Genomic DNA, 27,737 nt, shown 5'->3' with positions numbered 1-27,737 from the left:
GCTAAAACATATGCCTTCTCTCTATCTATAATAGAACAGTGTTTGCCAATGAGGTCGACATAGCTTGCAAGACTGCAATTCAAGGGCTTTGTTTCATTGGCTTTGTTTGATAAAGGGCGACAGAGCCACTTTATAGGCTACATAGACAAGGAAATGTTCATAAAATTACAACCAAAGAAAGTGCATGAAATGAGCAGTACACATACAAATTCCAGTATAGCAGATACACACAGGGAACGCCTTACGTGCTCAATAATAGCCACAAAAGCACCAAACAGTCGCAGTAGTAGAATAATTTAGAACACATAAAGAACATAAATAAGACAACAAATAGAAATTGTCAAAGACACTTGATGATACGAGCTGTTATTGTCATGTTTTACTTGCAAAGATACTTGCGATGTTTTCCCCAGCAGGTCGATTGAGGTCAATACTCCTTGCTGATAAGAATAACGGTAGAAAAGTTCCACAAATTAACATTAAAGATCAAGGAGCCAGGGACTCGTCTTTAGATTTGTCCGGGAACATCACACCTTTACAGCCTCCTGGCGATACGGTGATACATTCGTACTCCATTTTACCGAAAACGGGCACACTTTCCACCGAACATTGCAAGGACGTCCTTGCCCCGCAACAGGGCAGTCCTTTTTCTTAAAGCAGGTTCGCGCCGGCTGGTCGTTTCGGGGCCAGCAAAAGTAAGTGCACGAGCACGCCCTTGTCCGCTTTTCCGAATCTTCGACGCCCGCAAGCCTTCGATCAGACTGCCCGGCTCGCGAAAAAAAAAAAAAAAAAGGAAATCGGCTCGTTGCAGCGATCGCAGCAGTATCACCAAACTAGCGGTCCTGTTTCTGCGCTTTATTTTTCGGACGGGGGTGGTGGTTGAAGGGGGGGGGGGGGGGGGAGAGCGGGGGAGGGCACCGTTCCCTTTTCGAGAACAGGCTCTCTCGAGTTCGGGGGGCCACACTGATACCCGGATTTTCTGCACAAGGCGGCAACACGTCTGTCGCGCATCCGTGTTGGCGAAGCTCTCCTCTTCTGCCCCGCGTCTGCATTCTGTACGCGTCGTTTGGCGAAGCAAACGCACGCGCGGAGGCGTCGGTCGGGCTGGCGCCGCAGATTTTTCGGGGCTCGGCCAACCGCTCCCTCCCTCCTCTCTTGCTCTTACTTCCATCATTAGGCAAATGTTGTCCCGACGTTCTTCCTCCTCCTCCTCTTTCTTGTCGCTACCGGAGATCGGAAAGCGAGTCGCCGGCAGCGCGAGCGCGCAGGCGCCCATAGTGCGTGACACGGACGAGTCCCGTCGACGTTGCAGCCGCTGCCGCCGCGTTAGGTCAGCGCCACACGAGATCCGCGGGTGCCACCGCAGCCGCCGCGTGGCCATCGCCGTTCGGTCGCCGAAAAGAAGGAGCCACTACACCCGCGCCGCTGCTACTGTGCCGCCGCTGACATGGCGGCCGACCAGGGCCGGCGGCAGCGGAAGACGACTCGCGACGACGCCAGCCAGAGATGCTTTGGAGGCACTCTCAGGTACGGGCCTCATTTTATAATCATGGGCACTCTTAGCTTCCAAGGTGTGTGGGGTCGTTTACCGGCTCTTGAGTAGAGGGCGAGAGGGATGATCGCGAAGACGATTGAGTGGAAAATGTGTGTTTATTTCGATGAAGAATAAGGGGGCTGCTCTTTGACCGAGATTGGTCGTGTGCAGTATGCGATGATACCCTCAAAAAACATAGAGCGTGGGACTCTGAATGAAAGAAAAAGAAAACGTCTCGTCATTAAGATAGAAGACCAACCCTACAGCAGCTGCGGAAACAAAAATCGGAGTGATCTTTGGGTTTTCCATCAGGACCAGCGTGAGATAGAAGGTCGACAAACTGACAGTGGCAATCGAATGAATGGAAATAATGCAACAGATGCAAATAAGCTTTGTAATCATGAGAGTGCACAAAGAATTTGCATGAAGAATTAGACGAATTGCGACGTAGCTGTGGAAAAACGCGGCTTTGGCTTAAATAAATTACTGTAATCTTAGAAGATAGATAGGATATACGGAGGCGCATTCACCAAATAGTAAAACTCAGAACCACTTAGTCCCCTCGCTTCTGCTATCTTTGGTTGTCTCTTGCCAAAGGCGAGGGTAAACGAGTGCCAGTCTCTAATAATTCAAAAGCATGTCTGCCCCATGTAAGCTCTGTTGCTTCCTTCCTCAAATATTTCACTTTCAATGCCACACCCAAACGACCTCCCCTTTCCGAAACACTTATACCTGAGCCTTGACTTAATCGAAATAACAACAATGTAGCAAGCATGATACAACTTCTTTATTACCCGAATCTTATTACGTTATTGCCACATTATTTTTTCTCAAATATATCGCGAGGCTTGTCTCTTTTTCAGCATACAAGAAATATGATCTTGTGTGGCATTTTCAATTTTATTCTGTCTGTCCTTTCTGCTACGAGCACCTTGTTTGTTCATTCCAGCAGGAATTTCTCCATACCACCGATGGTTGCGATCGCCTTACTGCTGGCTCTCTTACCTGGAGTACAAGCGAAAAATCCATTCGGTTCCGCATTGAAAGCATTCAACCACAGTGTAGACGCCGAAAAGATTCGCGACGTCACTTGGGAGAGGTACCTTCTCCTTTTGTCCACACCCCAGGTTCCAGAGCGCTACATTCCAGACCTTCCACAAGCTGTGAGTACATCTTTGCCTTGCAATGCCTTGAACTATAGGAATCACTGCCTCATAAACAGCCACAATATATTTCTAGTATCGCATGCAAAAGATCAGTTCTTGAGCTGCGCTTGACAAAGCAGGCTCATCAAAATTGCAAGTGCGTTTGAATTTTGCAAACGTTGTCATTATATCAACCTCTGTTACCCTTATAGCGAGTTGTGCTAAGCGCACTTAATAATAATTCAGGGTATTCCGGATTTCCTATTTAAATTGTGTCTTTCGTGAGCTTTTCAGGTCACCCAACTAAACGCAGGGAGCTGTTGAAAATCTGCTCTGTATGGGATACCAATGAAGATTATTCACATATATGAAGACGCCGAGCAGATGGCAAGGAAGTAACAAGTTGTCGGCTGAATATTCCTCCTAACACGGATTTGGGCAATTAAGGCCTATTAATATTTAAAGAAACAACATTATTCGTTCGCCTTCTTTCATACCGATATGAGAAATTGAAAAATTTGTTCCAAGAAGAAGGTGAAAGATTGTGCCTATATGTGTGCGCGTGTGATAGAGGTGCACTGTCGAGCCCCTAAAGTGTTCGGATGTGTGACCTGTCGTCAGTGGCTCCTGGCCTTCCAGAAATGGGGCGACTCCGTGCGGAAGTACTCCGTGCGCAACTGCGGCTCGCGCTACGACGCGGTGCAGTACGAAGAGCTGCGCCTCAGGCCGGACCCGCTCAGCTTTCCCGGCTCCGTGTTCGTGACCTCGGCCATCAAGGTGTCCAGAAACGTCACGGCGCCCATCAAGGTAAAAGCTGAGCGCCCCCGCGACTCCTGTGATTTCTTGCTTTGATCCTGCACAAGTGCACTTGCTCTCACAGTGGAGACAAAAAAAGGGTTGCTCGTTTCTCGTCATGGCGTTTTGGTCAGGGTTAGTCAAGATCAAACCTCTGGCTTTCTCAGCAGCACTCTATACTGCTGTCCCTGTGGGTCCTTTTTTTCTTTAACGCGATAGTGCAAAGGGCCCCGTGTCTCAAAACCTTCGGCGCCGTCGTCCCGTGTCTAGCGTCCACCGTCATCGAACGAAAAATCATTCCGAACCGCTCATACCCAACCACGCAGACCCTACGTGTAGCGCAATGACGTTACTAAAGTAATTGAATTTTCGAAAGTAGGATCCGCGAAAAGAAATCGTAAAGTACGATTTTCGCACAACCCCAGACATGATAGCGTCGGATTGGGATTTGAATATACGAGAAAACATAATTTTCTTACGCGGAAATTCAGACATAAACCCCTTTTCCCGCGTTTCTAGCATGCATAGAGTGGCGCGCCGAGCTCGGTTCCTTACAACACCACCATCCAGATGGCGCCCGCCTACGCGCGTACGCGACCCACGCAAGAGTCCGCGTTTCTACCAGAAATACCCTCGTGCATGGCGTTCGCCGCCAGCGTTTCCCGGTAAACATTACTGTTGCATAACCTGCAGTTTGCGTCAAGCGTGAGAACCAGTCAGGCACATTTGAATGCTATGGGGGGGGGGGGGGGGGAGCGTTTTACTCTTAAAGGCGTAGCTTAAGTGTCCTCCAAATTTTAATGTTGGTCTCAGTGCGCAACAATTTGAGAGCCTTACATCTAAGCAGTATGCACGGCGGGGACTACTAATCCGTACTCAAATTGTCTATGCGACGAAGCCATACGAACCAGAAGCAGCGTCGCAGGTTTTGCAAACAAAGCGTTGACCATATTGTGAGAAGCTGTGTAGTGAGCACTGATCTGTAAAAATTGTATATAATGTAGGCTTCGGGCCTTACTTCCTTCCTTTGAAGTCTTGTTTCTTCATTTTCGGATTAGATCTACTCCTGACGAAAAGTTCTGCATTTCCTTCAGTGCATCCAAGCCCGCTGTGGCGCGTTTCAAATCTTGCGACACAATAATAATAAACAATAATTTCGGCAGTAACCATACCAGGATGACTGTCGACGCTAACGCGGTTAGCATTGAAAACCATATTGCCACCGCTGAAAGGCGTCATGTAGTTGTATGCACTGCAGATGGGCTCCTACCTCGCACTTCCCTCAATATGTACACGCTGCGCCACCTAACGGCGGCACCGCAATGTATGGGCGTAGCGCGTGTCTGAGTTTACCACGTGTCTCACGTAACTCGTGCCAATATTTATTAAAATGCAAGTGCCGCGTGACTAGTCGCGTGGCACTCTTTCATGTTTGGCGGACTTTCTTTCAAGCTTGGAGAAAAAAAGAAACATTTATGTAGCACGTGTTGGGCTACAGAAAGCTGGATCGCGAATTTTTCAGCATGGCCTGCAATTTTCTGCTGGACACTTTAGCTCTGAATATAATATTTGAGAAGCTGAATAATGAATACTAAATCATTATCTTACTAGGCGAAAAACAAAAATAGCCTGACTTGCTCCAAGCGACAGCAAGCATTACCTTTGTTTGTTCCAGCTACCTGTCATTTGCATATTATTAAATTTTGGTACATGATACGTCGGGCACATAGTATAATCATATATGATTGACTGATGAATTACAACACCACGGCGGCTTCGGCTAGTCGGTACATACTCGACAGGGGAACAACGCAAAAAATACGAAGGACAAGAAGGGGTACCCACACAAGCGCTGGTGTGCACCCCTTCTTGTCCTTCGTCTTTTTCGCGCTGTTCCCCTGTCGAAGATTGACTGAATAAATATAACGCGGGTTCGATTTCGCTCAGCAGCTAAGAAATCTTAAAGGATTATTTGTTTGTCATTGAAGAGCGGCGTGTACCCAGCGTCACACACCCAGTAACACAAGTTGGCCCGACAATTGGATTCGAATCCGGTACCCTCAGCACAGCAGCCCGATGCGTTACGCATAAGACCATGGGCTACCCAGTTAACCTAGTTGGAATGAAAGAGGTTGGACAGACAGACAAACCGCAAACTGAATGAATTTCCCAAAGAATGCTAATTGCGCTAACACTTCTTCCGTATTCCGGGACTCTTAGCTCTTAGCAATATCATCCACCATTCCTCGGTGCCACGAGAAATTGAAAGAAAGAACGCTATAACATACTATAGTGTATTAAAGGTGTTCCTGTCGTTGGCATCATTGTCGTCATCATCATCATTAAAAAGATTTGTTTACCCGGTCCTGCGCAAAAATGATTGCTACAGAAAGGAAATACTACGTGTAGTGCAACGTCACTTATACGTCATGTTGACTAGGTGTTTATTGTGTTCGGCTGCTGACCTCGCGACCGCAGATCTCATCCCTATTCACATCAGCCGCACTTTATCTGGGGCGAAACGCAAGAACAGTCGTGTACTTTAGATTTAGTTGCACGATACATAGCCCCAGTGTTACTCATCGACGTTAAACGCCCCGAAGAGAGGAAACTCCTGTTTCTCATTTTTCTATTACCTTTTCTCCATCGTGTCAAGGTAACGTAGCCAACCAGATGCCTCTTTGGTTAACATCCTTACGTTCTCTGTTTGCTTTCTCAATCTCTCTCTGAACCATGTGATTGAGTTATACACTTCTTGGTTCGTTTGCGGCAAGCTGGTTTGCTGCAGAAAATATTCTCAGTGTTTGCGAATTTAACTATCAGGGCATTTGTCGTGCAGCGTTATTGACCTCCCCAGCCACATTGTAAGCAACTGTTTACCTTGCTCTTAATCTTTCTCCACATTAACTCAGAAGCTATTTACGTATCATATTCCGCTAGTCAGATACTAGCAGAACAGTGCTGATATAGTTAGGAGCATTATGGTCGCCAGCTTTTTCGAAAATTTCTGCAAATTTGGTCTAGAAAATCACCTTGTCAAATACGACGAAAAGCACCCATTAGGTGCCTTTCGAATGGAGCGAGTTAGCACGAAAATTCATGATGCAGCATCAACATGCCAGCCTACCACGCGATGTTACAATTTCATCTCTCTTGAGGCCAATAAAAACATTTTTACGACAAGGTTCGTGAGCAGACGGTTACTTCCTCCACCTCCACGGAGATGCTGCCTCCAGCTTCTTACCGGGGTATTTAAACAAGAAATGTGTTTATCACGTAAGTGACATGGGTCGTTAACAAGAACCTACTTGAAAAGCAATATGCCCCTGATCGGTCTTCACGCTTGAGGAGGCTAAAGGAGCCCTAGGCAAAATACATAGTGTTCGCAAATACGAATTTGATGCCGAGTCTTGATTTCAGAGCTTCTGTTTCTATAACACCATTCATATTTGCATGTGTATTTAAAACAATATTTCTAATATATTTTGCTTTCTTTATTTCTGTATTCGTTGTTTAGGTAGAAATCAGCATGAAGAAGAAGGTCTACTTGTGGGTCACAGTGCCCTGCGTCAATGACTTTGGTTCCTGCGACTACGACGACATTTGTAACGTCCAGGACTGCCCCCTCTTTTACGATTTCTTGGGGCTGCCATGCGGCTGTCCAATAAAAGAGGTAAGAACAAAACCTTCTTTCTTTCAGCACCCAATTTCTAAGAAATTTCGTCGAGTACTGTACACACCTGTCAAATACTATTCAAAATACAACATTAAACATCCTGAAAATAAATTACCTAGCCTTCCCTGTATTTCCTTTCTGTTTTAACTTGTAGAAGTCGCACTTCACTTTAGGAAAAATAAAACACCGTCTTACTGTGCAACAAACAAAGCAACCACATTACTTAAACCACCTCAGTTCACACACGCATATGTAACATGAGACTGTTTTGTCTTTCTTTTCTTCTCCCTCTATTATTTTCGTAGTGACTGGTGCACTGTACCGCTGCCTATAACTTTTTTTTTTTTTGGGGGGGGGGGGGGGGGGGGGAGTAAGAACGGCGCTTCTTTGTAATAAATTTCGTGAAAAAAAAAAAAAGACGTTGCATCTGTGTCATAGCCAAACCTCGACTTCTTGTGCCATATTTTCGGACGTAAATATGTGATTATATCTTAGAAATTAAGCGCATAATTTCGAAAATGTGGCAAATAAAAAACATCTGAGCCTAATAAACTGTTACATGTAGACATGAATCACTGTTAGACTGTGCATCAATTATAGCTGACGGTAGTTATAGCTAAACGAAGTATTCCACCGCGTTGATCCTGTTAGCCATGGCGGCTGCTTAAACAAATGCGGTTAGGCCTTCATTTTACTTGACTATAGCTACATCGCAGAAGGCCATCACAGAAGTTCAGCATCGACACGCTTGATGTGGCCCCGTTACTAGGGTACCTATGAATTTAGTTATGATACGTGGTCCGTTGCACCTCTTAGCAGTGCCAACAGTGTTAGACAATATTATACCCTAATCATAAGAAATATCTTATTCTAGAACTGTTCGTAAGAGCAGTTGTCAGCCAGTCATAATCACGTCTAACATAAATAATAGCGAACGCATCCGCTGATGGCAAACAGATCTTACAAACAAAAAGCTTTGTGAATTCAGCCCCCGAACAATTTGTCAAGCCTAATACGTTTGCAAAATCGTTCGATCGCAGAGGAAGCGAGTCAAATTTTTGTAATAGCCCCTTATCTTACCATAACTGACCTTTGTACAATATGTATATCATGTTTCGGGGGTACTGTTAGATGCTGCAAACTTATCGTATAATCTGCGAAAACGGCCTTCTCAAGCTGATCACACAACCATCTATTCTCAGCTTCTTAATATTAGCACGCGTACGAACGGAAACTCTGGGATATTCGGAAGTATGATGTGTATCGATTTCGGAAGAGTTGAGATTCGACCGTGTTGGCGTTGAGCGAAGAAACTCCGGGGAAGAATTGCCCTCATAAAGTACCTGGCACAAAATATTCTACAACATAAAAAAGATGGTTTTCCAAGCCCCAAACAATTTAGGAAATCTACGCAGAATCAGCAACCCATTTGGTGGTAAAGGGAAAGTCTGCGACATAAAAACATGTAACGCATGAGGTACCCTGCAAGGAAGGCGTTGTTTACAAGATACCACTTTCATACGGTAAACACTACGAAGGGCAATTTGGGTGGTGTCTGAACTACAGGCTCAGAGTGCACTGTAATAACACCAACAAAGGAAGCGACGGCTGGTTAGCCGCACACTTCAGCACATGTGGTTGTTCACATCTACTTCAAGATTGCTTTGTTGCGCGCAGGCATAAAGACGAATTGAGGAGATTGGTAATAGAATTCGCTACAATAGATAAGCTTGGCCAAGAGTGCCTCAGTACGTACTCGTTTGCTATCCTAATCGAGGAAACAACTGAATTTCCTCGCTGGATCGTAGTTTGCGCATGCTGGATTTTGTCTTGGCTATATAAACCCGTGAACCGGCTTCGAATAAACCACCGCTGAAAATGTCGCTTGTGTGTGTCTCGTCTTCTGTACGTTGCTCCTGAAGTTTCTGCGCTATACGCCAGAATGCATGATGTATATCCTTTGCTGAAGCCTTGTTGGTCTTTGCGTTTTCTTCTTTTGCAGGGCGACTATTCGGTCCGTAACAAGGAGTTCGAAGTGCCGGCACTACTGCTTCCGGATTGGATAACGTCAGGCGACTACCAAGTTACTGTGAGGGCCAGAAGCCGGGGCGAAGCCCTTTTCTGTGTGCACTTCACGTTGTCACTGAAGTGACGTCGATCTCAAGATGTCTTTCGTTGCTTCGTATTGTCGTTTACCCCAGAGTCAACTTGCACTGTGCACGAACGGTGCTGCTACCACAGGAAGGAACAAAGAAGACAGCAATTACAAGTGATGTTCAAGAGTTTGTAAATATTTCTTTATTATGCTTGAACAGAAATAAAACGTTTCAGAGTATGTGAGTTAATTAATAAACAAATGAACGAACGAGAAGGAGGATGTACATTGAGGGATTTAATGAATGAACCAATCACTCAATCAATCAATCAATCAATCAATCAATCAATCAATCAATCAATCAATCAATCAATCAATCAATCAATCAATCAATCAATCTTGCAACAGAGAAGGTGCGCAGGCTGACTTGACTCCTAGTATCAAACCGTGGGTCCTTGAGGAAGTCAAGACTGCTCCAATTACTGCACGTCAGGTGACGCACGCACGTACGCACGCACGCACGCACGCACGCACGCACGCACGCACACACGCACACACAGAACAACTTCTTTCAAAATTGGAAATCAATTTCTGCAACATAGTTTAGTGTTAATACATGGAAATGTGCAGGAGGAGGCCCCCAAGTCAACGATTTTAATGGAAGTTCTTTTGCAAGATATACGCAGGAAAACAGACTAGTGAGCAGTTGTCAAAGCTGTATCTTAACAAAGGTGAAGTTCGCGGACTGTATTAAACCAAATAAAAAGAAAAACAAGCAGACAGACGAGTAAATGAAGACAATATCACTGACCTCTAGCAAGTTAATAAACATCCATACGCCAAATAGAAAAGAAGAGTAGAAAGGTCGCACTTGTCTCGTCTACTTCCCTGTCATGCTGTCTCTTCTTGGAGTATTTTACTATCCAAATTTGTGATTCGGATAACGGCAGCAACGTGTTTTTTATAATCTGTACCAGATAAAAGAAAACACTATAGAATGTTGTCATCATGAAAGTTATATTCGTATACACAGAAAATTACAGTAAGAAGATCTGAAACGCCAAGAAATAGCCGCGATAAGTTTCTTAGGATAGAACTGCGTGCAGCCGTCAGAAGTGAGGTCTTGTTGCGATGTTTTCGGACTCAAACCACCTGCTCTTCTACATTGCTACAATGTATATTCAGCACTTGCATTCAAAGCTATTATCTCTTATCTACCTCGTAAAGCTGATTTTGTGCGAAGAGCAATAGAAACAAGGCATTAATGCGTGTTAACTGAAATATCTTTAGTAATGTTGGAGCGTTGCCAACACAGAAGCAAGGCAAGGATATGCGAGACAGAAGGAAAGACTGCCAGAATAAAGACCTGACTGGTAAATATATATAATTTATATGATCCTTTCTCTATACGTATCTGCTTTCAACACATTACCTCTAAGCATTTCAGTAATATGTATGCATTAAGTGTAAATAGTATACATTTCATTAAGAGCAATAATAATAAGGAAAACTTATAGAATCATTGAGTTACGTATTTCCACACGATCAAGGGAATTTGTCGGAAACGCATCAGTCTGCCCTTGTGCACATTTTCATCTTTCTTCGTGTGTTCCTGAGCAGCGCCAAAAATTCACGAAAGAGATTCAGCATTTTACAGTGTGGCTGCTTACATCAAAACCAGCCCGAATATTCGTAGTAGTCAAACGCATTTCTTCGCCGTCATTGCCTAACGTTGCAACACTACATTCTCCACTGTCATTATTAGCAATATGCCTCCAGCCATTATTATTATTATTATTATTATTATTATTATTATTATTATTATTATTATTATTATTATTATTATTATTATTATTATTATTATTATTATTATTATTATTATTATGTTTGCAGGTTATCCAGGGATTTCAATTCTCCTACACCGTACCGCAAGTTGTACACAAGAATATGTCTTCCTAGAATCTAATACGATTGAATCGGTCGTATGGAATGCCATTTCTAGATTCAACAGGGATACTACAGATCGGGTCCAGAAATTGTTTTTAAGCATATATCATCACCGTTTTGCTAACACGGACACTCGACCTTGTTCTATAGCATTGTTGGATTGTCGTCATTGCGTTTACTTCGCTGCCTACGTAATCGCGCTGACCTTCCGTTCCTTTCGAGACTCCTTCAGGATTTTTAACATGCCCCGAACTTCTGAATTGTATCATGTTTCGTATTCTGCGCAAAATCACCAGAGGACATAGACTTTTCCATGGTCCTGCGTCTCATCACCAAAACACAACCATCCACACAGTACTGAGCCTTTACAACGCTTATTTTCGTGATCTTTATAGTTTTCCTAACTCAATCCCATTGTTCTTTTCCGAGCTTTGCGTATTTTTGTCATAGGTCAACTGCCCTTTTCCTCCTTTTTCTTTTATATTCATCTTGCGTCTATTCTTTTATGCACTCTTCTCTTCAAAATTTTTTATTCATTGTTTTTTTTTTACTTATGTTCCCCTGCCGTATTTTTTAATGTATGCGTACGCCAGCCCTCAACCCTTATGGTTGTTCCTGGGCACGGTAAATAAATCATTGGTTGAATGATTGATTATTAAATGGTTGATTATATTTACCGTCCATGCTGCTTATTGAGGAGAACAAAAGTGTTAAAAAAGCTTGTGGCCGCAACCAACCAAAATGGTTGTCAATAGAGAGAGAGACAGAGAGAAGATATAGATAACGGACGGCGACCAGAACAGTGTCTGGTTGGATACTTTACGGTGGGAGAGGGAAAGAAGAAAATATAGAGGAGACGCGGAAGGTGATGAATGTGCGCACGTTTGCAGACAGCACCATGCAGTCAAAAGCGATTGCAGAATCTAGTCGTTTTGAAAAAGAACAAGGGGGAGGAGGAGACAAAGGAGAGGAAAGACAGGGAGGTTACCCAGTGTAAGTACCGGCTGGCTACCCTGTGCTGGGGAAGGGTGGAACATCGTTAGAGACGGTGTTCCAGCAGCATCTGTGCGGTCAGTGGATGATTCTTAAACTAAGCGAACAATTTATGTACACTACTGAAATCGAGTGGACACACTAACAATACTCTATATGTACGGCCGAAGTCGATAACGGCGTTTGATGATGGCCGCACGAGTTATCGCTGCAATGTGCGGCATGAAAGCGTGATGACGAGGATGTTGTGACGCCGATTAATTGACGGCAAAGGATATGAAGATAGTAGCATGAACAGGGACAGAATGAGGAGAACAAAGCCACTGTTAACGTGAAGACGATGACGCGACGATGGAATGGTGACAGCAGTACAACGATGACATGACAGCAGCTGTGCACCGGCGCTTTCTTCTCTGCTCACTCGCTCCACGGAGGCCGCATATTCCTTAGAGCATTCATTTTAACATTCAAAAATTGTTTCTTAACCCAGCTCTCGCTTTCTGCCGAGATTGCCCGCACGTGCTGCATCTTCCGCTTGGTTTGTGTTCCCTTCTTGACGTTATCCTAAGGAGTACTCGACTAGTCGCTTTGAAAGAGCAGGAAAAAGAACAGAGATTGAAAGTACGGTGTCCAATAATCTCGGTACAACCTTGAAACCCGGTCACAATAATACCCAGTCAACTAAGTACCTAGACAAGAGGGGAACGTCCTTTAAAGCGCACGAAGCCAGCCAGCCAGCCAGCTGGACAGCCGTCAATGACTAAACAAGGGGATTTCCGTTCCGGGAACTCCGTAAAAAGATCCTTGCCAATTGCAACAACCCGGCTGTGCATAGACATGTACTACGTGACAGAGTTCGGTCTGCTCTTTAGTATACATTGCTGCCTCGGCTGCAGACGTCGGGATGAGAGATAATGAATGACGCGGTGGCACGGGGTGGTCTCATCGTCAACCAATCATCCCGCTGAGCTCCACGTTGTGAGGCAGCTCCCGTACGCTGCTTCTTAAGACAGGAAATAAAAGCGCCGCTGAAGAGAGTGCACCTGCTTAGTTTTATTCCTGTTGTTCCCCTTGTGCGACCTATGGGGTCGCACAAGGGGAACACGGTAATGTCACGGTAATTTTTTGCACCACGTGCGCTGGATGCTTGCACAATTCAGCCTTGTGGCCTTCGTTAATATTAACTTAATGCCACCCACGATTTTTATTTCTTTCGTGTTTGTTCATGAAAAGTTTGGCTAATATTGCGCAGGTCTGTAGAGCGAAGATTCTGCCGGCGTTAAAAAATCACTGGGATCCGTATAGCTACAATGGAGGTAGGTGTAAGTGGTTAGAATCATTGTTAGTGTGAGGAATGAAAGAAAAAATGTGGTGGTTAGTAGGACAACGAGGAACAAACCTTTTGTGACGATGGTTGATGCGAGATGATATGAATGAAGGGAAAAAAGTAACTCTTGCTTCAGACGAGGGTTATGGTAAGAAATCTTATGAAAAAAGTCGCAATTTCGCCCGAAAGGCGAAGCATTGATTGCGATAGAAAATTAATATACAGCTATACGAAGTAAGGATAGTAGTTTTACCGGCTGTTGTAAACATTCCCCTAATAACTAAATTAACGACCATGCTGTCACGCACGCAGTAGGAAACATGAACAGGTCTCGCCCGCGGAAACTCGCTGTCAAAACGCTGGAGTGAGGAAGCACGGCAGCAGCAGTGAGCGAATTCACCTTCGTGCGGCCTTTCGCTTCAACGCGAACTAGGCGGTGGAAACAGGGCACACGCGAAGTTATCAGCACTCGGCGTACTTTCCCCATCGCAGATCACTTTGAAGTCCCTCGTGACCGCGCGTGGCTGCGCCATATGCAGCAGCCGCCGAAGTAGAATGCCCCCCACCGCCCTCCATCCTCTCCACCCGGGTCCTCGCGCGCGGCGGAAGACGGCACGCTACAGCGACAGACAAACATCTTTTTGCACCGCACGCTATATCACGCCATCTACCCCACGCATTACCCGCAGCAATGCGCTGACTGCAATGCGTCAGCCAAGCTCTACGACGCCACTTGGGGGTGCCAGTTCATGAGCGCCAGACCTATAACCAATGCCCACCCATACAACAGTGGGAAGCCTCGCTGTCTAGCGTCAACTCCCGGCACCAGCTCGATCTGGTCGTGAGAGCGTGCAGGGTGGCCGAGGTTCATGGCGTCCTGGACTGAGGACTCCACCCACGTCGAGGACCTGTTGAAGGACCCTGTTGTTCCATTTTTATTTTGATAAATGTCATAAAATGGTTTGTTTCTCCTCGCTTGCCTCGCTTGCGCGCACGAGGTTGGGCAGCCATCGTCAGCTCACACTCGCACGCTTTCATTCGTACACACATTACACGGCCTGCCGCCAAGATATTATCGCCCTTGGACTTCAATGGAACATTACGGCGACGTCACCGCGACGACGACGACTCCAGACATGCGTCTGAAGCATCCAAATAATTGCTATCGTAATAATAAGGTGAGAAGTGTTATTTTTCTGCGTGAAGAAAGCGATCGAAACCGTAACGCTGTTTTCATAGATGAAACGCTGGAAAGGCGGCGGTAGTTAGAGAAAATGAAACGCGCGCTACGATTCTGTACAGCTTCAAGGTGAGAATAAGACTTTCAGTAAATGGATTCCACACTTCGAGGGTTGGACATTGCTACGGTCTTCGTGTTCTCTTGATTTTTGTTGTTGTTGACCTTTGTTACATTGTATGTATCCTTTGTAGCCCCTCCTGCTCGGGCCAAATTACTGGCTTGCAGTATTGTGTAAATAAATAAATAAATAAATAAATAAATAAATAAATAAATAAATAAATAAATAAATAAATATTCTAGTTCAGAACGAACGAAAGTTTTATAAAAGAGGAGTTTAATAAAAGACGGGACCATTCAAATGTCACAGCGCGGGTACCCAAGTATGCGGTTAGCATTATTAGCACATAATTAGTGCGTGGTTGCCAAGACAGGTTAGATTTAATGTGGACGCCTAAGTATTTGTAAGCAGTCACGTCCTCTGGAACAGAACCATTAATGTGAAACTTGAAAGCGCTGGTGAAAAGCTCGCTAGAAATTAGCATTACTTTGTACTTCGTGGTGTTGAGTTTTGTTTTCCATGTGTCACATCAACCAGATACATTGTTAAGGTCAGACCGTAGGAGGGATGTGTAAGTACCGAGAGAAATCCCATGGTACATAACACAGTCGTCTGCAAATATCCTAGAAGAAAGAGCCTTAAAGAATAAAAGAAAGGTGCCTAAGGACGGAACATTGGGGCACTCCTGAACAGACAGGTCAGAGAGAAGAATCGCAGCCATTAGCAATTACAAATTGATATCGGTTAAACAAAAGCTTGTGGTCACATGCAATTATGTTATGGTCAAGATTTAGTACTGATCTTAAGAAGTTCATGGCGGACAAGTTCAAAAGCTTTAAAGAAATTAACAATGCACAATCCCTATAAATGGGATGTCTAGTACTACTAGGAGTTCATTAGCAAATGAAATTAATTTAGTTTCACAGCCAAAAACCGTGCTGACGAGATGTGAAAAAAGAAGTAGCTCCAAGAAAGTTAACACAATAAGAATAAATGATACGTTCCAAGATTTTGCAAGAGACACTGATTAATGATATTGGTCTATAATTTAGTAGAAAATGACTATTACCATACTTAAACAATGGCACAACTTTGACCCCTTTCCAAACACAAGGCAATACACAAGAATTCCAAGTCTGAGCGAGAAGTTCATACACGAGAATGGACGAGTAAATAACCGTGCTTTAAAAAGAAATTGCGTTTACGCCATCGGTGCCACGTGATGACGAATACTCTAATCGGTAAAGAGGCTAACGAACCATCATAGTAAATTACTACGGGAACCATTGTAGGAAGAGAGAGAGAGAGAGGAAAGGCAGGGAGGTTAACCAGAGGGAGTTCGCGTCACAACATTCCGTCACACCATTCTGCTTTGCCTCTCCAGGTCAGTGAGCATGCATTGCAATTGGTCTCCTGAGTTACTAAGCAAGGCAATATCATCAGCGAATCGCAAGTTACTAAGGCATTCTCCATCAACTTTTATCCCCAATTCTTCCCACTCCAGGTCTCTGAATATCTCTGTAAACACGCTGTGAATAACATTGGAGAGATCGTATGTCCCTGCCCGACGCCTTTATTGGGATTTTGTTGCTTTCTTTATGGAGGACTACGGTGGCTGTGAAGCCGCTATAGATATCTCAGTATTTTTACGTATAGCTCGTCTACACGCTGATTCCGTAATGCCTCCATGAGTGCTGAGGTTTCGACTGAATCAAACGCTTTTTCGTAATCAATGAGAGCTATATATAAGGGTTGGTTATATTCCGCACATTTCTCTATCACCTGATTGATAGTGTAAATATGGTCTATTGTTGAGTAGCCTTTACAGAATCCTGCCTGGTCATTTGCTTGACAGAAGCCTAAGGTGTTCCTGATTCTATTTGCGATTACCTTAGTAAATATTTTGTAGGCAACGGACAGTAAGCTGATCGGTCTATAATTTTTCAAGTCTCTGGCGTCCACTTTCTTATGGATTAGGATTAAGTTAGCGTTCTTCCGAGATTCCGGTACCGTCGAGGTCAAGAGGCATTCTGCATACAGGGTGGCCAGTTTTTCTAGAACAATGTGCCCACCATCCTTCAACAAATCTGCTGTTACCTGATCCTCCCCAGCTGTCTTCCCCCTTTGCATAACTCCCAAGGCGTTCTTTACTTCTTCCGGCGTTACTTGCGGGATTTCAAATCCCTCTAGGCTATTCTCTCTCACATTATCGTCGTGGGTGCTACTGGTACTGTAAAAATCTCTATAGAACTCCTCAGCGGCTTGAACTATCTCATCCATATTAGTAAAGATATTGCCGGCTTTGTCTCTTAACGCATACATCTGATTCTTGCCTATTCCTAGTTTCTTCTTCACTGCTTTTAGGCTTCCTCCGTTCCTGAGAGCATGTTCAATTCTATCCATATTATAGTTCCTTATGTCAGCTGTCTTACGCTTGTTGATTAACTTAGAAAGTTCTGCCAGTTCTATTCTATCTGTAGGGTTAGAGGCTTTCATACATTGGCGTTTCTTGATCAGATCTTTCGCCTCCTGTGATAGCTTACTGGTATCCTGTCTAACGGAGTTACCGCCGACTTCTATTGCACACTCCTTAATGATGCCCATAAGATTGTCGTTCATTGCTTCAACATTAAGGTCCTCTTCCTGAGTTAAAGCCGAATACCTGTTCTGTAGCTTGATCCGGAATTCCTCTATTTTCCCTCTTACCGCTAACTCATTGATTGGCTTCTTATGTACCAGTTTCTTCCGTTCCCTCCTCAAGTCTAGGCTAATTCGAGTTCTTAGCATCCTATGGCCCTTACCATCCTATGGTCACTTTTTGTTACTGACATTGAAACTGTTTTATCGAAGTTGATGGTCATTTGCGAGTTTTCACACATTGGGCTATCAAAGCAAAATCCTTGTTAAGACTAATTTGATCTTGTTGGTTTAGTACTTCTCTATACAGTCGTCAGCAAATAACCTAACCCTGGATTGAACTTGACTAGTTATGTCGTTTATGAACAAAAGGAACAGGATAGGAGCCAAAATGGAACTTTGGGGTACGCCAGAAAGTACTGGCACAACTTCAGAAGTGTGGGCGCCTAACTGAACAAACTGGGAGCGCTAACCGAAAGAAACATTGACCCATCTCCTAGTATATGCTTCAGCTTTAGAAGCAATTTAGCATGGCAGACACGATCAAAGGCCTTTGAGAAGTCCAGGTAAATTGCATCTGTTTGTTTTTGGTAGTTAATTGCTTTGGCGAAATCGTGTAGGATCTCAACAAGTTGGGTGACGGTAGACAGACCAGTCCTGAAGCCATGCTGGTAGGGATGGAGGACATTATTTTCCCCAATGAACTCTGTAAAGGATTTCAAATTCCTCGTTCCTCGGATAATTCCTCGTTCCTCGGATAGAAAATTCCTCGTTCTTAGAACACACAGAACCACTCTTTCACAAACATAAAATTCTAAAAATCCACAATATATACAAATACAAGTTATTAAGAACCTAGAAAAACTCCACATTAAGTAGGGCGGAATTATTCGAAGAATTATCAAATCTCGGGAAAAGTACAACTTCCTACCCTTTCCGATATCAACCGCCATACTACGTTCCCTTCTCGTGCACCCATTATGGGAAAGAAAAACTTGACTACACTCTAGCAACTACACTAAATGAGTTAGACCGGAAAAATGTGGACGTTCTGGCCCTTACTAACAAAACCTTATTTGACATGTTTGTTTCACTGTATTAAAACTGCTTATGCTTCTAATTGTTCATTGAAAAATGTATGCTGTGTAATTGTTCTTGTAATTGCCATTTGTGATGGAAGTGTCTTATTGTTTCTTTACTTGCTGATGGCTGCATAACTGAATCCTTATACCAAATCGTCATGTCACTGCTGCTGTACGGGTGACTAGACCTTAGTCAAGCTGCACAGATGCAGCTTTTTTCTCTGGCCCCCTATTTTCGCAGTAACAATGTACTGTCTGCGGCGAAAATAAAACTTGGTTGATTGAAGATATGTTCCAAGACTTTACAGCACGTACATGTAAGAGAAATAGTCATATAATTTTACTGGCAAGAGGTATCGCCAGACATTTAGACTGGCACTATTTTAGCAATTTTCCCTTCTGCTGGAAGGTTTTGTTCGGAGGTTGATTTATTGTGCACAAGGATAAGTATTTGCTTACAGGATCGGCATAACGTTTCAGCAAACAGTTCCGGATTTCGTCTGGACCACTGCCTTTTTTATCATCTCAATAACAGTGAAAACACGCCTGCTTCGGTTACGACTGGTGCGCTCAGCGCCTAGTCTTGTTCTATATATTCTGGCCTGTAAGCATGCGTAATGCCATTGTCAGGGGCAAATAGGGAATGCAAGAATGCGTTAAACGCTTCTGCTTGTTTCTCTTCTTTTGTTGGCGGTAACGGTTTTGGAGGGTTATCTTTATGTCTGACATAACGACAGAATTTCTGGGTTGTCTTTGATAAAATTGCTAAGCGTTGTACTGAAGAAACGCCGTTTCTCTACCCTTATTTTTTCCTTTAGCAGTAAGTTTAACAAACTTATTTTTTGGCAGAAGTCTCGGAATGGGCATAATTTGTTAGATTTGCTCAATCTTTTTATTCTGCGTTTTAAATGAATTACATCACGTATTATCCACGGTTTGTGCTTATTAGTGTTCTTTTGTATTTGTGAAACAAATCACCCCAAGCAGTGCATAAAATTTACTTCGAACAGCAACCAAATTTCGTCAACGCTGGCCGAGCGCTCTGAGGCTAGCTCGTGGAAGTCGTACTACTTGTGGGCAAGGTAATAATATGGTAACCATCTTTGCTAAATGCGTACACGCACTTTCTACTACTACGTTGGCGGATACAATTTGGAATAGTTAACGTGCAAAGAACCATCTCATGATCCGATAGTCCTTCAAGAATATCGACTTTATTATTTATTTATATCGACCGGGCCCAGGATTAGTCTCGACATCCCCTGCTAGCAACAACAGGAACTGCAACGAAGCCCACAGTTCACAGAACCATTCAAGCAAAGCGTGTGGGCACGGCAAGAAAACCAGGCAAACATTAGTTCTACGAAAGGATTTGCCGAAACGCCTGCTCACCTGGCCCCGCAGGGGCGTCTGCGTCAGCAGGCGTTTGGTGTGTTGCGAGACCACGTACCCGAGCACACGAGGGTTGGACCCTCCCGCGTGTAGCCGTGCGCGGCTTAGCCGTGTCTGGGGAAAGGGGGATCCTGGGGGTTGAGCCGATGCTGGGTGTCTGGACCTTTAAGGCCCCCCGGCGGACGCAACACACCCCTTTGGCCTCTGCATCACATAGACGGCCCCCCCGGACTGACCCACCCGGGGGAAATCGGTAGTTGCCTTTTCCTGTCTCTCTCTCCCTCCAGCCTTCGTCTTTCTCTCACTTTTCATCTTTCCTGTCTTCTCCTTCCTTCCGCTTACTTCCATAGTTTCCAGGCAGCAAGGGTTAACCTTGTGTGATTAACCAACCTAGGTTATTTCATATTTGGTTATAGTGATGACGTACAGCTGGCGTTTACAGGACCTGTTCTTACAGTCTCTGTAGCGTCCCCTTGTAGGACTCCATGGTGGGTGGCTGGCGTTATTGCCGAAAATTCAATTCCTTTATGGCAACATCCTTCCCTCCACTTCCTGATCGCCCTCAGAAAAGAGGGCGCACCGATGATTTATTCCAGTTTTTTGGTCGACAAAAAGAATCCTTCCCTCGTTTTCACGTGATCCACTCTGAAAAACCAGCTAAACAAGTGCGAACAATCTCCCCGTTCCTTGTATCTAAGTCTCTTACCGAAGTTTTTGGTCCAGGATATAAGGTGTCGAGGTTGGCTAGCGGAGACCTCCTCCTGGAGCTCCGCGATCAGAAGCAATTTGAAAAACTGGCTCAGCTAGTATCATTTGGGGAGACCCAAGTAGTAGTAACCCCGCACCGCACGATGAATACTTCCCGCGGCGTTGTCTCGGACGATGATTTGCTGGAGCTCTCTGAGGCTGAGCTCTTGGAGGGCTTCAGCGAACAGAATGTCATAAATGCCAAAAGGATCAAGATAAGGCGAGACGGTAAAGAAATTCCGACCAAACACCTAATACTCACCTTCAATTCAAGTGTCCTGCCCGAGTCAATCGAGGCCGGGTACATCAAGCTTCGTGTACGCCCGTATGTGCCAAATCCCTTGAGATGTTTCAAATGCCAACGTTTTGGCCACAGCTCGCAGAGCTGCCAAGGCCGCCAAACATGCGCCAAATGCAGTGCCCTTGAACACGCAACTGAAGAATGTAAGAACTCTCTACACTGTGTAAACTGTGATGGGGATCACGCCGCGTACTCACGGTCGTGCCCATCCTGGAAGAAAGAAAAAGAAATCGTAACGATCAAAGTGAAAGAAAATATCTCATTTAAGGAGGCACGCAGGCGGGTTGCATACCTGCCAAAGAAAAGCTTTGCCGAAGTGGCGCGTCAGGGGGCAGCGTCACAACGGCCTCCGGCGGCTGTCCGACCCACAAGCAGTGAGTCGGCAGTCACGCCATCTGCCCCCGCGACGGTTGCAGCTAGCGCTGCTCCGTCAACCGGGGAGAAGGAACCATCGACCCCGAAGGAGGGCGCAGCCGAGGCTGCCTCAACTTCCGAGGTTCCTTCATGCGCTGGCAACGGCCGGCGTAGCCAAATCCCTCTGGGAGCCCCATCGACCTCCGGGCTGGTGGGCGCAGGGGTCTTGCCCTCCAAGGCGGGACTCCCTCTGAAATCTTCCCGCTCGCAAGAGCACGTGTCCGGCGCCTCACAAGAGGCAATGGACACTACACCCATCCTCAAGGCGCACCAAGCGCCTAAGGAGCGGCGAGGCTCCCTCGAACGCTCCAGAAACAACAAAACCCCTATTACAGGGCCTCGAAAGGGTTCTGTAATCTAAGGCATCCCGTCCGTTTCCGTAAACACAGCACCAATTTATTTTAAATATGGATACACAAATCATTCAATGGAACATTAGAGGTCTCCTTACAAACCTTGATGATTTGCAAGAACTCATCCACAAACATAATCCAAAAGTGCTGTGTTTACAGGAAACACATTTAAAATCCAGACACGCAAACTTTCTCCGTACGTATGTTACGTTTCGTAAAGATCGCGATGATGCCATCGCATCATCGGGTGGTGTTGCGATTCTCACACATAAAAGTATAGCATGTCAACCTTTACAGCTTCGAACGCCCCTTGAAGCAGTGGCGGTGCGAGTTGTTCTGCTAAACAAACTCATCACTATTTGCTCGCTTTATATACCCCCACATTACAAATTAACTAAACATGAATTTCAGTCCTTTATAGATGAACTGCCAGAACCCTATGTTGTTCTTGGCGACTTCAATGCGCACAACAGCCTGTGGGGCGACTCTCGTATAGATGCGCGAGGTCGTCTTGTTGAACAGTTCCTCTTCTCTTCTGGTGCATGCCTGCTGAATAAGAAGGCACCCACATATTATTCTCTCGCCAACAGAACATTTTCATCAATTGACCTCAGCCTAGTTTCCCCGTGTATACTGCCTGAACTCCAATGGGAAGTTATGAACAATCCTTACGGGAGCGACCACTTCCCCATACTGATAAGAACATCCAAAGAAAACGAATATCCTCCACAAGCTCCTAGGTGGAAGATAGACACAGCCGACTGGCAGAAATTTCGATCTCTCTCTAGCATCTCATGGGCTGACCTGTCTTCTTTAGAAATTGATGCTGCTGTGGATTATCTTACAGCATTCATAATGGATGCCGCGTCAAAATGCATATCCGAAGTAAGTGGTTTGGCATGCAAACCACGTGTACCATGGTGGAACAGCGAATGTCGGACCGCCCGTAAGAATCAGAACAAGGCGTGGGGGTTGCTGCGAGCTTCTCCCACCGCTGAGAATCTTGTCAACTTTAAAAAATAAAATCCCAAGGTAGGAGAACCCGCCGACAGGCCAGAAGAGAAAGCTGGCAAAAGTATCTATCGAGTATTAACTCGTTTAGGGATGAGGCCAAAGCCTGGAACAGAGTTAATAGGATTAGAGGGCGGCAAACACATTCACTCCCCCTGGTAAACACACATGGCGATACACTGCAAGACCAGGCAGACTCACTTGGGGAATATTTTGAAAGCGTGTCAAGTCCAACAAATTATACACAATCCTTTCTCAAATACAAACAAACAGAAGAACGTAAGCCATTAACAAGAAAAGGTCGAGAGAATTATCCTTACAACCGTCCCTTTTGTATTGCTGAATTGAGAGCTGCCTTGAGCGCATTGAACAGCTCCGCTCCAGGATCTGATAGAATCATGTATGAAATGCTCAAAAACTTACACAATGACACGCAGGTTACACTACTCACACTTTTCAACACCATTTGGGATGCAGGGTACCTTCCAACCGCGTGGAAGGAAGCCATTGTGGTCCCTGTTTTGAAACAAGGCAAGGACCCTTCCTCAGTGGCAAGTTACCGCCCGATAGCCCTCACAAGTTGCATTTGTAAGGTGTTCGAAAAAATGATAAATCGGCGACTCATTCATTTCCTTGAACAGAGCAAAATGCTTGATCCTTATCAGTGCGGCTTCCGAGAAGGGCGCTCCACAACCGATCATCTCGTGCGGGTTGAAGGGAATATCCGGGACGCATTTATACATAAACAGTTCTTCCTATCGATATTTCTCGATATGGAAGAGGCGTATGACACAACGTGGCGTTACGGAATCTTAAGAGACCTGTCAGAAATGGGCATCCACGGTAATATGTTTAATATAATAAAAAGCTATCTGTCAAATCGTACCTTCCGGGTAAAAGTCGGCAATGCACTCTCACGTCCTTTTACGCAAGAAACGGGTGTACCCCAAGGAGGCGTGCTCAGCTGCACGCTATTTATCGTGAAGATGAACACGCTTCGTGCTTCACTACCACCCGCCATCTTTTACTCTGTCTACGTGGACGACATTCAAATAGCTTTCAAATCTTGTAACCTCGCAGTCTGCGAGAGACAGGTACAGCATGGCCTGAACAAAGTGTCAATGTGGGCAGACAAGAATGGGTTTAAGATCAATCCTAACAAAAGCTCTTGTGTTCTTTTTACAAGAAAGAGAGGACTTATCCCAGATCCTTGCATAGAACTGCGTGGACAACAGATACCTGTAAACAAAGAACACAAATTTCTAGGTGTCATACTTGACTACAGACTCACCTTCGTCCCCCACATTAAACATCTCAAAGAAAAGTGTCTAAAAACAATGAACATAATCAAACTTCTATCCCAGACTACGTGGGGTAGTGACAGGAAGTGCTTAATGAATCTCTATAAAAGCCTCATTCGATCACGACTAGACTATGGCGCCGTGATTTACCACTCTGCCGCCCCGAGCGCACTAAGGATGCTAGACCCAGTCCACCATCTAGGAATCCGACTGGCCACTGGCGCTTTCAGAACGAGTCCCATACAAAGTTTATATGTAGAATCAAATGAGTGGTCACTTCATCTGCAGAGAACATACATCAGCCATACATATTTTCTGAAAGTCCACTCAAACCCCCAACATCCCTGTTTTAGTACCATTAATGACATGACATGTGCTACACTCTTTCGCAATCGTCCGTCCGTAAGACAGCCTTTCTCGCTGCGTGTGAGGGAGCTTAGCGAAGAAATGCACGTTCCACTCCTCGAACTTCGCCTAATGCATCCAGCCAAGCTGCTACCTCCTTGGGAGTGGCAGCTCATACAATGTGATATATCGTTCGTGGAAGTCACAAAGCATGCCCCAGAGATTGAAATCAAGATGCATTTCCGGGAACTCCAGCACAAATACTCCTGCACGGAGTTCTACACAGACGCATCAAAGTCACACGACGGGGTATCCTATGCAGCCGTCGGTCCATCCTTCTCGGAATCCGACGTACTGCACCCGGAAACTAGTATCTTCACGGCTGAGGCCTACGCACTGCTGTCGGCCGTAAAGCATATAAATAAATCACAACTCCAGAAATCAATTATATATACGGACTCCCTCAGTGTTGTGAAGGCCTTGATGTCTTTCTGTAATCACAAAAATCGAGTATTTAATGAGCTCTACTCCGCACTGTGCAAAGCATATATATCAAACCAACATGTGATCATATGCTGGGTGCCTGGACATAGGGGCATCGAGGGAAACGTTCTAGCCGACCAGATGGCCACATCAATCTCATTGCATGCAGTTAATCCTACTGCTTCAGTCCCTGTCACAGACCTGAAGCCTTTCTTAAGAAGGAAACTACGAAGCCACTGGCAACGCATGTGGGACGAAGAAATAAATAATAAACTGCATGTAATAAAGCCACAATTAGGTTTCTGGCCTCTTGTAACAAAATGCCGCCGGACAGATGTGCTATTCTGCCGCCTAAGAATAGGACACACTTTTGGCACACATAACTTTTTACTCACGGGAAACGAGCACCCAACCTGTGGTAGATGCGGGGAGAGGCTGACCGTCCTCCACGTCCTACTGGAGTGTCGGGAAGCCGAACCCGAAAGAAAAAAACATTTTCTCTTAGCATACAGGCACCACATCCCCCTTCATCCTGTTATGTTACTTGGTCCAGAACCATTCTTTGACACCAACGCCGTCTTAGGTTTTTTGAAAGATGTTGTGTTGCATGTTATTAGCCCCACACGCTCGTAGCGCTTCCTCTCTTCTGAGGATGTCGCTGCGATAATTAGTTTGAATAAGCACATGCCTCTAGGCCCTTGTGGTTCAAGGGCTCTGGCGAGGCTGTAGTGCTGTAAGCAATTTAACGTCTCGCATATTTTAAACAATGCATCATTCTTTTAGGATGGATTTTAATCTTCACAGTCTTCGTCATTAATCATCGCCATAATTTTATAGCACGTAGATTTTACGCACTTTACAGCGACTATTTTTAGGCCACTTTACAGCCAAGTCACATCTTCCATAATACATCGTTAACACTACCATTTGTCATGGCGCTCTTTGGCCATACCTGGCCCTTGCGCCATAAAACACTACACATCATCATCATCATCATGCTCACCTGGATGAAGAACAAGAACGGATTTGAGCGACGCATCTAGGAACAGCTGCCGCGCCCACTGTAGGATCCCTCGCAGAAACAGTTCCTTAAATAGCATTCCCGTGACGTCATGGTCTTGTCTTTTGATAGAGTAGCACTGGTCGGGGGGAAGTAGCCGCTGCCACCATCTGGTGCCCGATGATAAGGCCAGTCATGCATGTCCTGGGATAACAGGTAGGCGAAACAGTTGCGTCGATGAATTCCCTGATGACGGTCCGGTTGAAGTCAGCAGCAAACCAAGCGTAACCTGGATGGCGAACAAGAACGGATTTGAGCGATGCATCTCGGCACTGCTGCCGCGCCCACTGAGATTAGAATGAGATCAAGCACGTTAGCGCTGGATGAAGTAGTTATTGTTGGAACAGTAACTAACTGAATGAGGTTGAAATCGCAAAATAAATTTGTGAAGGCGGCACTTTCACTTCCCGACTCCTTTAAAGCAGGAAAAGGACTGGAGCAATCAATGTTAGGAAAGCTATAAGGAACCTAACTATAGTGACGTTCAAAGCATTGTGCAATCCGGAAGAAAAATTATGTCCTTCGTTAGGTAGCCGATAGAAAACGTATATATATATATATATATATATATATATATATATATATATATATATATATATATTGTAGTGGTTAATGCGTAAGCATGCGCCATTTTTAATGGTGACTCAAATGGAAACATGAGAAGAGGAAATGTGGTCGGAAACAGCTATCAGGCCACCTTTTCCTGATCTAGAACCAAGATCAAAACGATAAAACTCGAATACCTTTTGCACTCGAACATTTCACTGTCACGCACTATCGACGATAACAAGGTTTCCGTAAGTATGATCACTTCAGTACTACACGTGTCAGTTAGATCATGAAGGTCCTCCCGCTTGTCAACAACACTGCGAACATTGGAAAAAAGAAAACTAACGTCCCTAGATCAACTATTTGGCCTATATGATAGCTATACTAAACGAGTGCTATTTGAATTGGGTGAGGAAACGCCATGCATCATCATAACAGGTGTACCACTGTTCAAAGGTATATCACACAAGCTAACAGTGGTCGCAACAAACACACAGAAATTCTTGGCAGCCAACCTATTAGGGTGAACTTAGTAAGGTATTCCGGAGTTTTTGTTTGCAAATTCCAGCAGCCTTTTGCGGTATGTGAAGTTAACAAAACAAATCTTCATTAACGTTAATACCAGTTGATTGTAATTTCTTGCGTGCTCAAAAGATGGTCTCGTTGACCTTAGCAGTTGAAACCTTCGCTATAATTGGGCGGCCATTATTCGGCACGTATTTAAGCAACCTGCACGAAAGAACAATTTCTTCTTGAGAAAGCTGTACGTTTCGGATGCACGACAGGAGGAGCTCACTTACGCTTTTGTTCTGCATCAGCCCATGACTCGGATGTTTCGCCAGGAAAACGATGAAAAATCTGATTCTCGCACCATGACCTGTCTTCAAAGCCATATAACCGACTAGAAAGGGTAGCTGTTTCAGTGCGCACTACAGCGTATACTGTACTGGCAAGGTCATACTCTGTGCCGCTTTCAATGAACTTGATCCTCGCTTCGACTGCTGTTAGCCAGTCATACATATAATTCAATTCTTCCTGTAGATTTCTCTGGATTTCCTTAACTTCATCGACCTGTGACATAACCTGAGCATGAAACTCGTCCATTTTTGCAGCAAACGTTTTCAACAAAGACAGTACGTTCATACTCTGCCTGTTTGTACCAGGCTTAGGGGGCCCGGGGCTTGATTCGACGTCACCACCTCATATCAAAGTTAAGGTAGCTGTACACCCATAAGAAAAGGTATACGGACCA

At 44.8% G+C, this 27,737-nt stretch overlaps 2 protein-coding genes across 3 annotated transcripts in view; one reads left to right on the top strand and one right to left on the bottom strand.

Annotated features, from left to right (window-relative positions):
* Window positions 1-25,958, bottom strand: part of LOC126537048 (uncharacterized) — a 60,659-nt gene extending 34,701 nt beyond the window's left edge. The window contains exon 1 of the mRNA XM_072287806.1: window positions 25,880-25,958. The gene's annotated coding sequence lies outside the window, so the exon portion shown is untranslated. The remainder of the gene's footprint in view (window positions 1-25,879) is intronic.
* Window positions 990-9,485, top strand: LOC126537047 (ganglioside GM2 activator-like). 2 transcript variants are annotated; one of them, XM_050184162.3, is made up of 5 exons: window positions 990-1,527; window positions 2,487-2,697; window positions 3,301-3,486; window positions 6,992-7,147; window positions 9,153-9,485. In XM_050184162.3, the coding sequence occupies exons 1-5, from the start codon at window positions 1,448-1,450 to the stop codon at window positions 9,300-9,302; spliced, it is 783 nt and encodes a 260-aa protein (XP_050040119.1). In that variant the 5' UTR covers window positions 990-1,447; the 3' UTR covers window positions 9,303-9,485. The 2 variants fall into 2 exon arrangements, with proteins under 2 accessions (XP_050040119.1, XP_050040117.2); XM_050184160.3 differs by having other exon boundaries at window positions 991-1,527; window positions 3,319-3,486.
* Window positions 25,959-27,737: the final 1,779 nt, after the last annotated feature.

Source organism: Dermacentor andersoni, chromosome 4 (genome assembly GCF_023375885.2).
Source record: "Dermacentor andersoni chromosome 4, qqDerAnde1_hic_scaffold, whole genome shotgun sequence".
NCBI classification, from domain to species: Eukaryota; Metazoa; Arthropoda; class Arachnida; order Ixodida; family Ixodidae; genus Dermacentor; species Dermacentor andersoni.
The sequence above is the reverse complement of the archived record's forward strand: the minus strand, read 5'-3'. Positions and strand labels throughout refer to the sequence as shown.

What these genes read in the sequence shown, in the direction of transcription:
- LOC126537047 (XM_050184162.3), top strand. Translation starts at nt 1,448, where the DNA reads ATGGCGGCCGACCAGGGCCGGCGGCAGCGGAAGACGACTCGCGACGAC. An exon ending in TGCTTTGGAGGCACTCTCAG is followed by an intron (nt 1,528 to 2,486) that starts GTACGGGCCTCA and finishes TCATTCCAGCAG; the next exon opens with GAATTTCTCCATACCACCGA. An exon ending in ACGTCACGGCGCCCATCAAG is followed by an intron (nt 3,487 to 6,991) that starts GTAAAAGCTGAG and finishes TTCGTTGTTTAG; the next exon opens with GTAGAAATCAGCATGAAGAA.